The sequence below is a fragment of the Podarcis pityusensis genome, assembly GCF_964106645.2.
Source record: "Podarcis pityusensis genome assembly, chromosome: 2".
Classification (NCBI taxonomy): Eukaryota; Metazoa; Chordata; class Lepidosauria; order Squamata; family Lacertidae; genus Podarcis; species Podarcis pityusensis.
Window position 1 is genome coordinate 119,805,678 of NC_138029.1, and position 14,321 is coordinate 119,819,998.

The 14,321-nt window shown below is 50.3% G+C and overlaps 1 protein-coding gene across 4 annotated transcripts; it reads right to left on the minus strand.

Moving 5' to 3' along the window:
- Window positions 1-673: 673 nt before the first annotated feature.
- On the minus strand, window positions 674-13,626 carry LOC308469478 (uncharacterized protein). 4 transcript variants are annotated; one of them, XM_080991992.1, is made up of 5 exons: window positions 13,125-13,626; window positions 10,005-10,273; window positions 8,206-8,591; window positions 7,021-7,159; window positions 674-3,284 (listed from the first exon to the last, which is right to left on the minus strand). In XM_080991992.1, exons 2-5 carry the CDS (start codon window positions 10,252-10,254, stop codon window positions 1,948-1,950), a joined length of 2,112 nt encoding a protein of 703 aa, XP_080848118.1. In that variant the 5' UTR covers window positions 10,255-10,273; window positions 13,125-13,626; the 3' UTR covers window positions 674-1,947. The 4 variants fall into 4 exon arrangements, with proteins under 4 accessions (XP_080848118.1, XP_080848117.1, XP_080848120.1 ...); XM_080991991.1 differs by having other exon boundaries at window positions 13,121-13,625; XM_080991994.1 differs by having other exon boundaries at window positions 674-3,281; window positions 13,121-13,624.
- Between the last annotated feature and the right edge of the window lie 695 nt (window positions 13,627-14,321).

Below are 14,321 nucleotides of genomic sequence, written 5' to 3' on the forward strand. Positions count from 1 at the left end.
CAACTTGGCTGGCTTTAAAAGGGGGCTAAACCATGGCTATTGGCCACAAAGGCTATGCTCTGTCTCAACAGTTAAGAGGCAACATACACTTCTGAATATCAGTTGCTAGAAAGTGCTGATGCACTCAGGTCCCGCTTAATAATAAACAACTATCTGACTTTTAGAAGACATCTGAAGGCAGCCCTGTTTAGGGAGGTTTTTAATGTTTGATGTTTGATCGCTTTTTTATTATTATTAATATTCTGCTGGGAGCCACTCAGAGTGGCTGGGGAAACCCAGCCAGATGGGCGGGGTATAAAAAAATTTATTTATTTGTTTATTTATTTATTTATTTATTTATTTATTGACTTCCCACTGGGGAATCTGGACTAGACGGGTCCCTGGCCTGATCCACTTCTTATGTTCTTAAAATGTAGATGCAATAATGTGGGGAGGTTGGGGAAGCGCTGCAGAACAAACTGATAAAGGATGATGTGTGGAGAGTCCAGTATAAATGCTTGCCAATTGCACTATTATTGGCAGGCTGCAGAACTCATGTTGAATGTGTCGGGTTGCAGAATGTCCCTGTGATAAAAGAGCAGCCTGTGTGGAATCTAGGTTTCTCATAATGCTCAACTGAAATTTCCTCGCTGGTAAGATCTAAGGCTGTGCCTGGGGGCATCAGAGATCAACCTTCGCCCTCTTCTGTCTTAGTTTTTATTGCCTTACAAGTCACCAACAGCTGAGTACCAACATGCCATACACAGTCCTTTATATCTTTAGTTTCCCCCCCTCCAACCCACCCCTAAGATCCCCAAATCCTACAATATCGCCCATTGGGAATATCGGGGTGGTGGTACAAGGAAAAGGGAATTCTATTTGGGAGAATGCAGATTCGAATTCTTGAGAGTAAATATAAACCAGAGGCAGAAAATCACAGGTTCAAAATCCCTAGCATCTTCCGGGAAGGCAGGAGGAGAACCCCCTACTGAAACTTCTCAGAGAGCGGCTGCCAGTCAGTGTAGACAGTCTTGAGCTAAGTAGACCAATGGTCTGACTTGGGATGCGGCCACTTCCTCTATCCTAATGAAGGTGAACGTCGGAAGGTTCAGGAGAGACAAAAAGAGGTACTTGGTCCCACCACAGAGTTCAGCTATGACATCTGCTCCCATAGGAGGCCAAATTTCGACGGCTTTAAAATGGGGCAAGACAAATTCATGGAGGACATGTCTAGAGGCTGTCTCTGAACGGCAGCCAGTGGAATGAGTGCTGCTGAAAGCGGGGCGTTTACTTGACCGACACCCCTTGCCCATCGGATTCACTGTGGTACCTCGGTTTTCGAACGTAATCCGTTTTGGAAGACAATTCGAGTTCTGAAACGTTTAAAAACTGAAAACTCAATAGCCGACAGCTAGGCCTTAGGATGGGACCTCAGATAGAGACGCGGGTGGTGCTGTGGGTTAAACCACAGAGCCTAGGACTTGCTGATCAGAAGGTCGGTGGTTCGAATCTCCACAACGGGGTGAGATCCCGTTGCTTGGTCCCAGCTCCTGCCAACCTAGCAGTTCGAAAACACGTCATAGTGCAAGTAGATAAATAGGTACCGCTCCTGCGGGAAGGTAAACAGCGTTTCCGTGCGCTGCTCTGGTTCGCCAGAAGCAGCTTAGTCATGCTGGCCACATGACCCGGAAGCTGTACTCCGGCTCCCTCTGCCAATAAAGCAAGATGAGCGCCACAACCCCAGAGTCGGTCACGACTGGACCTAATGGTCAGGGGTCCCTTTACCTTTACAGGCCTCAGGATTTTGCACTTAGCGGAAGCTGTGTGGCATGTTCAACTTCCAAGGCGTGTTCGAAAACCCAAGCATTTACTTCTGGGTTTACAGCGTTCGAAAACTGGAATGTTTGTCAACAGAGACGTTCAAAAACCGAGGCGCCAATGTATTTCTGGCGGCCCTCCTAGAGGACCCTATGCTTTCTCCCCGCTGTGGGTTCTCGCGTGCGCCATGAGGTTTGAGCTGGAGCTGAAGCTCTTCCCGCAGTCCACGCACAGGTAGGGCTTCTCCCCCGTGTGGATCCTCTGGTGGCCGATGAGGTGCGACTTCTGGCTGAAGCTCTTGCCACAGTCGGAGCACTTGAAGGGCCGCACGCCGGTGTGCGTCCTCTCGTGCGTGTTGAGGTTGGAGCTGACACTGAAGCCTTTACCGCAGTGCAGGCAGACGTAGGGCTTCTCGCCCGTGTGGGTCCTCTGGTGGCTGGTTAGGTGTTGCTTCTGGCTGAAGCTCTTCCCGCAGTCGGCGCACTTGTACGGCTTGTGCCCCGTGTGGATCCTCTCGTGCGCCACCAGGTCTGAGTTCATGCAGAAGCTCTTCCCGCACACCGAGCATTTGAAGAGCTTCTCCCCCGTGTGGATCCTCTGGTGCCGGTTCAGGTGCGACCTCCCGCTGAAGGTCTTCCCGCAGTCCAGGCACTTGTGCGCCTTCTCGCTGCAGTGCATCCTCTGGTGCCCGTGGAGGTGCGAGCTGCGGCTGAAGATCTTCCCGCACTCGCCACACGTGAAAGGTTTCTCTCCCGCGTGGGCCCGCCGACGGGTGGCGAGCTGCGAGTTCTGACCGAAGCTCCTCTCGCAATCCAAGCACTGGTAGGGCTTCTCGCCCGCGTGCCGGGTCAGATCTGAGCGGGCGGCGAAGCTTTTCCCGCAGCGCAGGCACTCAAAGGGCTCGCCCCCGACGTGGCTCCGCAGGTGGCCGGCGAAGGAGTGGTTGCTGTGGAAGCTCTTCCCGCATTTGAAGCATTCGTACGGCTTCCCCCCAGCGTGGCTCCGCAAGTGCCAGGTGAAATGGGAGCTCGTGTCAAAGCTTTCCCCGCAGTGCAGGCAGGGATAGGACTTCTCTCCTGCGTGCGCCGTCCTCTCGTGGGCAACCAGCCCAGATCTCGGCGCAAAGGTTTTCGAGCACACCACGCAACTGTGTGGTTTCTCTCCCGGGTGGATCCTCGGGTGGCAAATGTGACCAAGGGTCTTCTCGCCCAGAACGCATGAACATTCTTCTTCGGGCTGGAGGATCTCCTCTTCACTTCCGCCAAGATCCTCGTCACCTCCCCAAGCAGGAAGGGAGCTGCCTGGTCGTTTTCCACAGTGGGTCTTCTGCTCTGAGTCGGGCTGATGTGCAGAAATGCCTCCATTCTCCTCGCACCAGGAAAGTCTTTCTCTGGACAAACCCTGCGGCTCCATTTGCTCAGGGCCCCCCAGACATGGCTTCTCTTCCTTCTCCTCTTCCTCATCGTCATGAGCCCAACTGAAACCTGCTGAAACACATAAAACAGGCAAACATAATAATAATAATAATAATAATAATAATAATAATAATAATAATAATTTGTTTATTATTTATACCCTGCCCAGAGGATTGGAGAAGATCAGTCTACATCCCAATCCCAAAGAAGGGAAGTGCCAAAGAATGCTCCAACTACCACACAATTGCACTCATTTCACACGCTAGCAAGGTTATGCTTAAAATTCTACAAGGCAGGCTTAAGCAGTATGTGGACCGAGAACTCCCAGAATTGCAAGCTGGATTTCGAAGGGGTAGAGGAACCAGAGACCAAATTGCAAACATGCGCTGGATTATTGAGAAAGCTAGAGAGTTCTAGAAAGACATCTACTTTTGCTTCATTGACTATGCAAAAGCCTTTGACTGTGTCAACCACAGAAGGGGAAGAAATGGAGGCAGTGAGAGATTTTACTTTCTTGGGCTCCATGATCACTGCAGATGGTGACAGCAGTCACGAAATTAAAAGACGCCTGCTTCTTGGGAGAAAAGCAATGACAAACCTAGACAGCATCTTAAAAAGTAGAGACATCACCTTGCCAACAAAGGTCCGTATAGTAAAAGCTATGGTTTTCCCAGTAGTGATGAATGGAAGTGAGAGCTGGACCATCAAGAAGGCTGATCGCCGAAGAATTGATGCTTTTGAATTCTGGTGCTGGAGGAGACTCTTGAGAGTCCCATGGACTGCACGAAGATCAAACGCATCCATTCTTAAGGAAGTCAGCCCTGAGTGCTCACTGGAAGGACAGATCCTGAAGCTGAGGCTCCAAGACTTTGGCCACCTCATGAGAAGAGAAGACTCCCTGGAAAAGACCCTGATGGAGGGCACAAGGAGAAGGGGACGACAGAGGACGAGATGGTTGGACAGTGTTCTCGAAGTTACCAGCCTGAGTTTGACCAAACTGCGGGAGGCAGTGGAAGACAGAAGTGCCTGGCGTGCTCTGGTCCAGGGGGTCACGAAGAGTCGGACACGACTAAACAACAACAACACCCTGCCCATCTGGCTGGGTTTCCCCAGCCACTCTGGGCGGCTCCCAACAGAACACTAAAATACAATAACCTATTAAACATTAAAAGCTTCCCTAAACAGGGCTGCCTTCAGATGTCTTCTAAAAGTCTGGTAGTTGTTCTTCTCTTTGACATCTGGTGGGAGGGTGATCCACAGGGCGGGTGCCACTACCAAGAAGGCCCTCTGCCTGCTTCCCTGTAACATGGCATCTCGCAGTGAGGGAACCGCCAGAAGGCCCTTGGTGCTGGACCTCAGTGTCCGGACAGAAAGGTGGGGGGGTGGAGATGCTCCTTCAGGTATACTGGACTGAGGCTGTTTATTATTATTATTATTATTATTATTATTATTATTATTATTATTTATATACAGCTCTGTACTGGGAGGTCTCAGGGTGGTTCACAGAAAAGATCGCAACATATAAGATATAAGAATAAAAACAACAACACAATAATGCCCCCCCATGAAAAGAGCCACATTTTAAAAGGGTATAGGATGTCAAACAGATCAACCAAAGGCCTGGTTAAAAAGGAATGTTTTTGCCTGGTGCCCAAAGGTGTATAATGAAGGTGACAGGTGAACTTCCCCGGGGAGAGCATTCCACTGCAGAGAAGGCCCTGTTCTCACATTGCCACCCTCTGGACCTCTTGATGAAGAGGCACACAAAGAAGGGCCTCAGAAGATGATCTCAGAGTCTAGGCAGGTTGATATGGAAAGAGGCAGTCCTTGAGGAATTACGGTCCTGAGCCATTTAAGGTTTCATAGGTCAGAACTAGCACTTTGAATTGGGCTCGGAAACTAATAGGTAGTCAGTGCAGTCGGACCAGGATCGGTGTAATATGCTCAAACCCAATGTTAGGCCATGACCCAAAATTCTTTGCAAGTACAAAACAAACGACAAAATCCTGCATCGAGCGCCAATGAAACCCATACTTCCTTATGGACTAGCCACTTGCCGTTGTTATTTATTTTAAACAAAAAGGGGGGAAAAACCACATTATTTATGTTCACAAATTCTGCACCTCTTTTGGTCCTGTACAGTTCCTCAAAACGGCCTCTCCCTATATGAACCAGCCCAGACCTGGCAGTCTTCATCAGAGGCCCTTCTCTTTGGGCCCACCCAAAAGAGGCCACACAATAACAGGGCTTTTTGGGGAGACATGCCATTAGAAACAACAAAGGAGATTGTGGCAAATATAAACACAATAAAAGCCAAGTATGAAATGTAAAGCCACTGTTATGGAAATGATTCCTTTTCTTAACCGTCTGCATTAGTCTAGCAATACAGTGGTACCTCTAGATATGAACGGGATCTGTTCCGGAGTCCTGTTCACATCTAGAGGTAAACATAACTAGTGACGCCATGTCTGTGCACGCACGTGTCGCTTTTCGCCGCTTCTGCGCATGCGCGTGGCCTCATTTTGAGTGTCTGCGTATGCGGCGAAACCCGGAAGTAACACGCTCCATTACTTCCGGGTTGCCGCGGAGCACAACTCGAACGCGCTCAACTCGAAGTGTATTCAACCCGAGGTATGACTGTGTTTAGAAAAAAAAACTGTCAAGAAACATTTAGCAGTTAATGAAGATGCCTGCAGGATTTCTGTTGGATTCAGAAAAGCTGAGCAAATACCACCAAAGCTTTGGCTTCTTGTTGATGTCCCCCCCACCCCCCACCCCCAATTTCACAGTCGAGCTTGGTCTTAAAGATTCAGGTGGTCACTAAGGTATCCTGGGCACAAGTTTTTTGGGGATTTGTAAATGAATACAAGGATCTTCAACCTGGCTCAATAGCAGGTAGGCAAGGGGTGCAGATGTTTTAACAGTGGTGCCACATATTTCTTGGCCATCTGCTTCTCCCTCCCCATTCAGCAGAAGTCTAGCCACCACATTCTGCGTTAGCTGGAGTTTCCAGACCAGGCCCACTTGGCAAAACCAGGCCCAGATTGTGAAACTGCTCTAGGAATGGGGAAGGGAAATGGGTTTGAGACGTCACAGGTGCCAGCCAATCCATGCTATGCACAGCCCACTTCTACTATAATAAATAATAATTAAAAAAATTTATACCCCGCCCTTCCTGGTTCAAAAACCGGGCTCAGGGCGGCTAACAACAAATTTAAAACCCTTAATTATAAAAGCAGCATAAAATACAGTATAAAAACATGAATAACAATAAAATTCAAAAATCAAAAATCAATTTAGGGGAAATAAGCATTAGATAACCCCCAGGGCTAGCTGGCTGAATTGGTCCTACTTGGGCCAGTGAGGAGGCCAGGGAAGAATTAGTTGTGAGGTCTCAGAGTGGGTGATCTTCATAAAAGGGGAGGGGGAGGGAAGAGAAGGGAAATAAAAGATCAGGCTGAATTCAAATTAAAGGCTAGGCGGAATAGCTCTGTCTTACAGGCCTGATGAAAGGAGGTTAAATCCTGAAGGGCCCTAGTCTCATGGGACAGAGCATTTCAGCAGGTCGGAGCCATCACTGAAAAGGCCCTGGCCCTGGTGGAGGATAGTCTGACTTCCTTAGGGCCCGGGACCTCTAAACTATGGTTATTCATGGACCTTAAGGTCCTCTGCGGGGCAGACCAGGAGAGGCGGTCCTGTAGATACGAGGGCCCTAAGCCATGCTCAACAGTGTTTGAAAAGAGTGGCACGAGAGCATATCCACCACTCAGGCTATGCCAGAAGAGGGACAACACAAAGGAATCCTCACCCCCAGTTTCGGTGCCTTCGTCGTCGTCCTCCTCCTCCTCCTCCTCCTGCTTAGGTTCCCTGAAAAGCTGTTTTGCTTCAATACCCAATGGAGCTCCATCTGATTCCGGGAGACTGGCAGACACCTGATGAAGCAGCACCTGAAAGCAGCCGGATTTAAGTCAGAATCCAAAGCCGGGCATTGGTCCATCTAGTTCAGTAGTGCCTGCACTGACTGGCAGCAGCTCTCCAGGGTTTCACATGGCCTCTCTCCCAGCCTTACCTGAAAAATGTTGGGGACCGAATAGAAACTGTGTCCATGCAAAACAGGTGCTCTACTGCTGAGCTGTGGGCTCCCCTGCAAAGGACTAGGAACGGGCAAAGCTATGTCACACCAATGGGGAGACCATCGAACACAGTGTTGTCTACACTGACTGGCAGCAGTTCGCCACCGTTTCAGGCAGGGGACATTACCTGAAGGCTTAGGAGTGAACCTGGGACCTTCTGCACGCAAACTATCATATTTTTTGCTCTATAGGACGCACCAGACAATAAGACACACCTAGTTTGGGGAGGAGGAAACAAGGTGGGGGGGAATTCTGAATCCCAGAAGCCAGAACAGCAAGAGGGATCTGGCTTCTGGGATAGCCTCTTGCTGTTCTGGCTTCTGGGATAGCTGCTGAAGCCTCTCCCAGGCAGCGGGATGAAGGCTGCCCCTGCCCGGAAGAGGCTACGCGCGGGTAAGCTGCCCTCTGTACCTTCCCCCATATCCCGCAAGAACCGTGCGCTCTTTAAAGGGAGCGCGGTTCTTGGGGGCTTTTCTGGGAGGTGGGGGAAGGGACAGAGTCGTGCACTCTGTCCCTTCCCCCCACTTCCTGCAAGAGCTGTGCGAAGCCTCCGCAGGACAGCGGGGAGCCTTCGTCCTGCTGCCCTACAGAAGCTTTGCGGGGGCTATCCAAAAGCCAGGATAGCTAGAGGGAGCCCAGCTAAGCCCGAAGCTAGAACAGCGAGAGGGAGCGCTCCCTCTCCCTGTTCTGGCTTCTGGCTTAGCCATGCAGCCTGCATTCGCTCCATAAGACACACACACATTTTCCCTTACTTTTTAGGAGGGAAAAAGTGTGTCTTATAGAGCGAAAAATACGGTAGATGCCCTACCACCACGCTAAGGTATCACTGGTGTCTCGCTCCCTCCTGATCTCGTCCTCACCTCTTTTCCTTGTCTCTCCTCCGCCTCTTCCCGCCTCAGGAGGAAATCCTCGGCCAGGGCCACCGCCTGGGAGCAGGTCTCTGGTGTGCCTTCCCTGACCCAGCTCTGGATCTCCAGAGGCAGGATGGCCAGGAACTGCTCCAGGATCAGCAGCTCCAGGATCTGCCCCTTGGTGTTCCTCTCCGGCTTCAGCCAGTGCCGGCAAAGTTCCCAGAGTTGCCGGCATGCCTCCCTCGGCCCCTCGGCCTCCTGGTAGAGGAAGGCCCGGAAACACTGGCGGTAGGCCTCTGCCTCCAGGGCATCCGACTCGCAAATGGCCTCTTCCTTCACTGGCGCCCGTTCTCCATCGCGGCCCTCGTAGGCTTGCAGAGATGCTCTGTCAACATCTAGTCCAACAAAGAGAGAAGCATTTACAAGTTGTGCCTTAGTTTTCGAACGGCTTATGTGAGGGGACTGCCATCGGAACAGGGGAGGGAGGCAGGGGGGCTGTTGGGATACAGAGAGCCTCCAAAACTCCTGAGGAGCAGTTCCTCTTCCAGCGGTGGGGAAAGCCACACCTCCAGTGGAGAAGAGAGGGAAGGGGCCAGCCAAGTGAGGAAAGGGCTTGATGATGCCGCTGAGAGCCCCAGCGCCTCACCAGGCCAGGCTGGCCAGGAGAGATGCCTGCCCCCTTCGCAAGGGGGGGAGGAGGAGGTTTAGGGTGCCTGAGTTCTTACGTTGGGGGAGAAACCGGAAGGGGCCACTCCCAGATTCTGCAAGTGACTAAGATGGACATGAACTTTGTGGATCTGCACTGTAAATAGTTTGCACAATAAAACCTGTAAAAGACGGGTCGGAGTCCTGCCTGGTTACTCACGAGCAACCACCACCAGCATCTGACAGCTTAGTTCTCACACGTTTTGGCTCCCGAACGCCGCAACCCTGGAAGTGACTGTTCCAGCTTGCGAACTATTTTTGGAAGCCGAACGTCCGATGGGGCTTCCGATTGGCTGCAGGAGCTTTTGTTCGACTTCCAAGGTACGACTGTATTTGTTAGCTGTTATTCTAGCCCTAATAAGTAGACCCGTACAGCAGACACTTGTTTATCTGGAAACCTGTCAAAACGGAAGTTTCCGGAAAGGGCAGAGAGTGGGCACCCATCGTATCTTGACAATAATGCTGCTCCACAGAACAGGGGCATCCACGCTAAAAGCCCAGCGTCACAGTGGAAAAGCTTTCTGAGATCTATGGGTGTTGAAGGGGAAGTTGCCCCACAGATCACAGTGATCTGCTTTGTAGATAAACAGCAGTGCAGGGGCGGGGCGGGGGGCTGGACTAGATGACCCCTGGGGTCCCTTCCAACTCTACAATCCTATGGCTGCCGAGACCACATAACACCGGTCTTGAAAGACCTAGACTGGCTCCCAGTACGTTTCCGAGCACAATTCAAAGTGTTGGTGCTGACCTTTAAAGCCCTAAACGGCCTCGGTCCAATATATCTGAAGGAGCGTCTCCACCTCCATCATTCTGCCCAGACGCTGAAGTCCAACTCTGAGGGCCTTCTGGCGGTTCCCTCACTGCGAGAAGCCAAGTTACAGGGAACCAGGCAGAGGGCCTTCTCAGAAGACATCTGAAGGTAGCCCTGTTTAGGGAAGCTTTTAATGTTTAATAGGTTATTGTATTTTAGTGTTCTGTTGGAAGCCGCCCAGAGTGGCTGGGGAAACCCAGCCAGATGGGTGGGGTATAAATAATATATTATTATTATTATTATTATTATTATTATTATTATTATTATGTAAGACCTTGAACTGGGCACTTACCGGTAGTATACATCTGCTCCGAATCCCCTTTGAGGCCTGGAACGCACACCGCCTGTTGCTTTTTCCCAGCCCCCTCAATGGGAGCGTCCGCCTCGTCCCACGGCGCGTCCAGGTTTCCGAGCCTCCCGTCAGAGATCTGCACGACCGTCAAGAACTCGGGCGACCCCCAACCTTCGTCGGGCTCCTGCTTCACCCGGCACTGTATCCCCGCGGACTGGAGCAGGAAGCTCTGAGAGGGCGGCTCCATCATGCTCAACGGCCCTTTCGTCCTGCCAACAAATCGAGAACAGGGCCGTGATGATGAAGGAAACATTCCGAAATTTGAGAAAGTAGAGAGCTTTGAATCCAAGCTTTGCTTTCCGAAACGTTCAGATTTCTGAAAATTAGTTAGTGACAATCCTACAGCACAATCCTATGCATGTTAGGCCTGAGATGTATAAAATTATGATGTGCTGTGTGGAGGTTTCTCCCCTCTCTTAGAGAACAATGGAACCCAACGGGATCAACCGATGAAGCTAAATGGTGAGAAATTCAGGACGAAAAGGAAAGACTTTGAGATTTTTAATGTTTGATGTTTTATCGTGTTTCTCAGAGTGGCAGGGTATAAATAATAAATCGTTGTTGTTGTTACAATTCCTGCATTGCAGGGGGTTGGATTTGATGAACCTCAGGCTCCCTTCCAGCTCTACTATTATATGATTCTATGACGTGGATGGCGCTATGGGTTAAACCACAGAGCCTCTTGGGCTTGCCGATCAGAAGGTCGGCGGTTCGATTCCCCGCAATGGGGTGAGCTCCCATTGCTCGGTCCCTGCTTCTGCCCACCTAGCAGTTCGAAAGCACGTCAAAGTGCAAGTAGATAAATAGGTACCGCTCCGGCGGGAAGGTAAACGGCGTTTCCCTGCGCTGCTCTGGTTCACCAAAAGTGGCTTAGTCATGCTGACCACATGGTCCGGAATCTGTATGCCGGCTCCCTCGGTCAGTAAAGCGAGATGAGCGCCGCAACCCCAGAGTCGTCCGCGACTGGGCCTAATGGTCAGGGGTCCCTTTACCTTTACCTTTATGACATCTTTACAAAGGAAGACTAAGTATGCCTACTAGTCACAACGGCAACACTGAACCTCCACTCTGAGAGGGAGTAATTGCTTCTGAATAATGGCTCCTGGGAATTTTGGGCAGGAAGAGCTGTGCTGTTGCATTCGGGTCCTCCTTGCTTCCTCCAAGGACTCATCCACACCTCCGCTTGTGCCTAAAAACCACAAGACTGATAATTGCCAGTGGGGGGGGGGAACCCCTTAGAATTGCAGTTGGAAGGAACCCCCGAGGGTCATCTAGTCCAACCCCCTGCAATGCAGGAATATTTTGCCCAACATAGGACTCGAAGCCATGACCCTGAGATTAAGATTCCTGTAACAACAGCAACACAAATTTATTTATACCCCACCCATCTGGCTGGGTTTCCCCAGGCACTCTGGGTGGCTCCCAACAGAATATTAAAAACACGACAAAACATCAAACATTAAAAACTTCCCTAAACAGGGCTGCCTTCAGATGTCTTCTAAAAGTCAGATAGTTGTTTATTTCATTGACATCTGATGGGAGTTCCACAGGGTGGGACCCACTACCAAGAAGGCCCTCTGCTTGCTTCCCTGTAACTTCACTTCTCGCAGGGAGAGAACCGCCACAAGGCCGTCGGAGCTGGACCTCAGTGTCCGGGCTGGACGATGGGGGTGGAGACACTCCTTCAGGTATACTGGGCCGAGGCAGTTTAGAGCTGGGGTCAGCAAACTTTTTCAGCAGGGGGCTGGTCCACTGTCCCTCAGACCTTGTGGGGGGCCGGACTATATTTTGTAAAAAAATAATGAACGAATTCCTATGCCCCACAAATAACCCAGAGATACATTTTAAAAGAAGGACACATTCTACTCATGTAAAAACACGCTGATGGTTTAGGGCATTAAAGGTCAGCACCAACACTTTGAATTGTGCTCGGAAACGGACTGGGAGCCAATGTAGGTCTTTCAGGACCAGCGTTTTATAGTCTTGGTGGCCGCTCCCAGTCACCAGTCTAGCTGCCGCATTCTGGATTACTTGTAGTTTCCGGATCACCTTTAAAGGTAGTCCCACATAGAGCGCGTTGCAGTAGTCCAAGCGGGAGATAACTAGAGCATGCACCACTCTGGCAAGACAGTCCGCAGGCAGGTAGGGTCTCAGCCTGCATACCAGATGGCGCTGGTAGACAGTTGCCCTGGACACAGAATTGACCTGCACCTCCATGGACAGCTGTAAGTCCAAAATAACTCCCAGGCTGCGTACCTGGTCCTTTAGGGGCACAGTTACCCTGTTCAGGACCAGGGAGTCCTCCACACCTGCCCGCCTCCTGTCCCCCAAAAACAGTACAACTGAGCTTTCCTCACTGAGCTATCCCCATACCTCCACCCTTCCTCCACCTACTTCATCATTTTAGGCTTGCTCACACATTACACTAAAGGCAGGTACATGTTGCCTCTACACGTGTAAGTGTTTGCATGTAAGAGATCACACGTGTCAATTTGTACACTTTAACTGCACTGGTTGCACATATATGTGTATATGTGGACAATATCTGCCATTTGCACAGATTGTACACTGCTTTAATGTAATGTGTGAACGTTATAAACCTGCATCGCCTTAAAGCCCCAGGTTGCAGCTTGCAAAGAATGTATAACTGGTTTTTCAAACTTTCATTCATTTCCTTAAATACAGGGTTCTAAAACGCCAGTCGGAACATTTTAAAATACACGTGCAAAACAATCGGCGAGAAATAATCAAATTGATCCGAAACCCAGCACAGCGTTTCAGGACAAGAAGAGAGCGGATTTTCAAAAGATGGAATGCAAAACGTCAGATCTGATGGGAGGGCAACCAGGGGAATTCAATCCAGGCTGTTCGTTCAAAAAAATCAAAAGGTCTGCAAGGTTGTTCTAGAAACTAGGGAGGCTGCAGATCTTCCTCATAAATAACAATACTAATAATAAATCATCCGGGGGCCCCAACCCGAGACCTCCAGCCTTGCAAATCGCTCATCAGCTCCTGCGAAATGCAAAATATAGGTCTATAGACATGTGCATAGCTACCTGCCTCTCTCACCGCCTCTGTTGTTCCTGAGTCGCTATTTGGAAAAAGGAAAAAAAAAGGAAATCCAAAATACATGCACACACGCAAATACGCCCCCCTCCCCAATGCACACACACAAAAAGAAGGCTGGGCAGGAAGTAACAGCCTGCTCTGATGAGAGCCCCCCCTCCTTCCCCAATTTCTGGGCCTCTCTAGGAATCTCAGCTCGGATGTTTAACCCTTCCATTCCTGCTGGACGCGCAGATCCGTGCTGAGCTGCTCAGAGATTGCCACCTTTCCTGTTTCCCCCTTCTGACAGGGCTCCTGTGCCTTCGGCAGCAGAGTTGCCAGCTTGCTCGCCGCCCCCTGCTCCTGTGCATTTAGCAGATGAGCTGGAGCCAGGTGACAACAGGGTGGCCCAATTTCCTTGCCTTCTTCCCCTGCTCCTTGGCAGACGGGGAAGGTTGCCAACTGTGTCTCCCTGCTCCTGTGCATTTAGCAGCTGCCTCGCATTCGATTATTGCAATCGTTGTTGTTTGGTTAAAATAAAATAATAATAATAATAATAATAATAATAATAATTTATTTATACCTTGCCCATCTGGCTGGGCTTCCCCAGCCACTCTGGGCGGCTTCCAACAAAATATTAAAATACAATAACCTATTAAACATTAAAAGCTTTGCTAAACAGGGCTGCCTTCAGATGTCTTCTAAAAGTCTGGTAGTTGTTGTTCTCTTTGACATCTGGTGGAAGGGAGTTCCACAGGGCGGGCGCCACTACCGAGAAGGCCCTCTGCCTGGTTCCCTGTAACTTGGCTTCTCGCGAGGGAAGTGTGGTGTAGTGGTTAAGAGCGGAAGTCTCGTAATCTGGAGAACCGGGTTTGTGTCTCCGCTCCTCCACATGCAGCTGCTGGGTGACCTTGGGCCAGTCACACACTTTGTTGTGGGGGAGGAAGGGAAAGGAGAATGTTAGCCGCTTTGAAACTCCTTCGGGTAGTGATAAAGCGGGATAGCAAATCCAAACTCTTCTTCTTCCCTGAGGGTCTGAGATACATTGGCTAGTTTCCCAGGGTGTGGCTGCTGTCGCATGCTGACAACTTCTAGGAACCAACAGGTGAGGGCTGAGTGCTTGACAAACTATCTTAGAAGGAGCAGTGTCCCCCCCACCACAAAGAGCTACAACCCTCCCCTAACATCTCATACACGCGGGTGGTGCTGTGG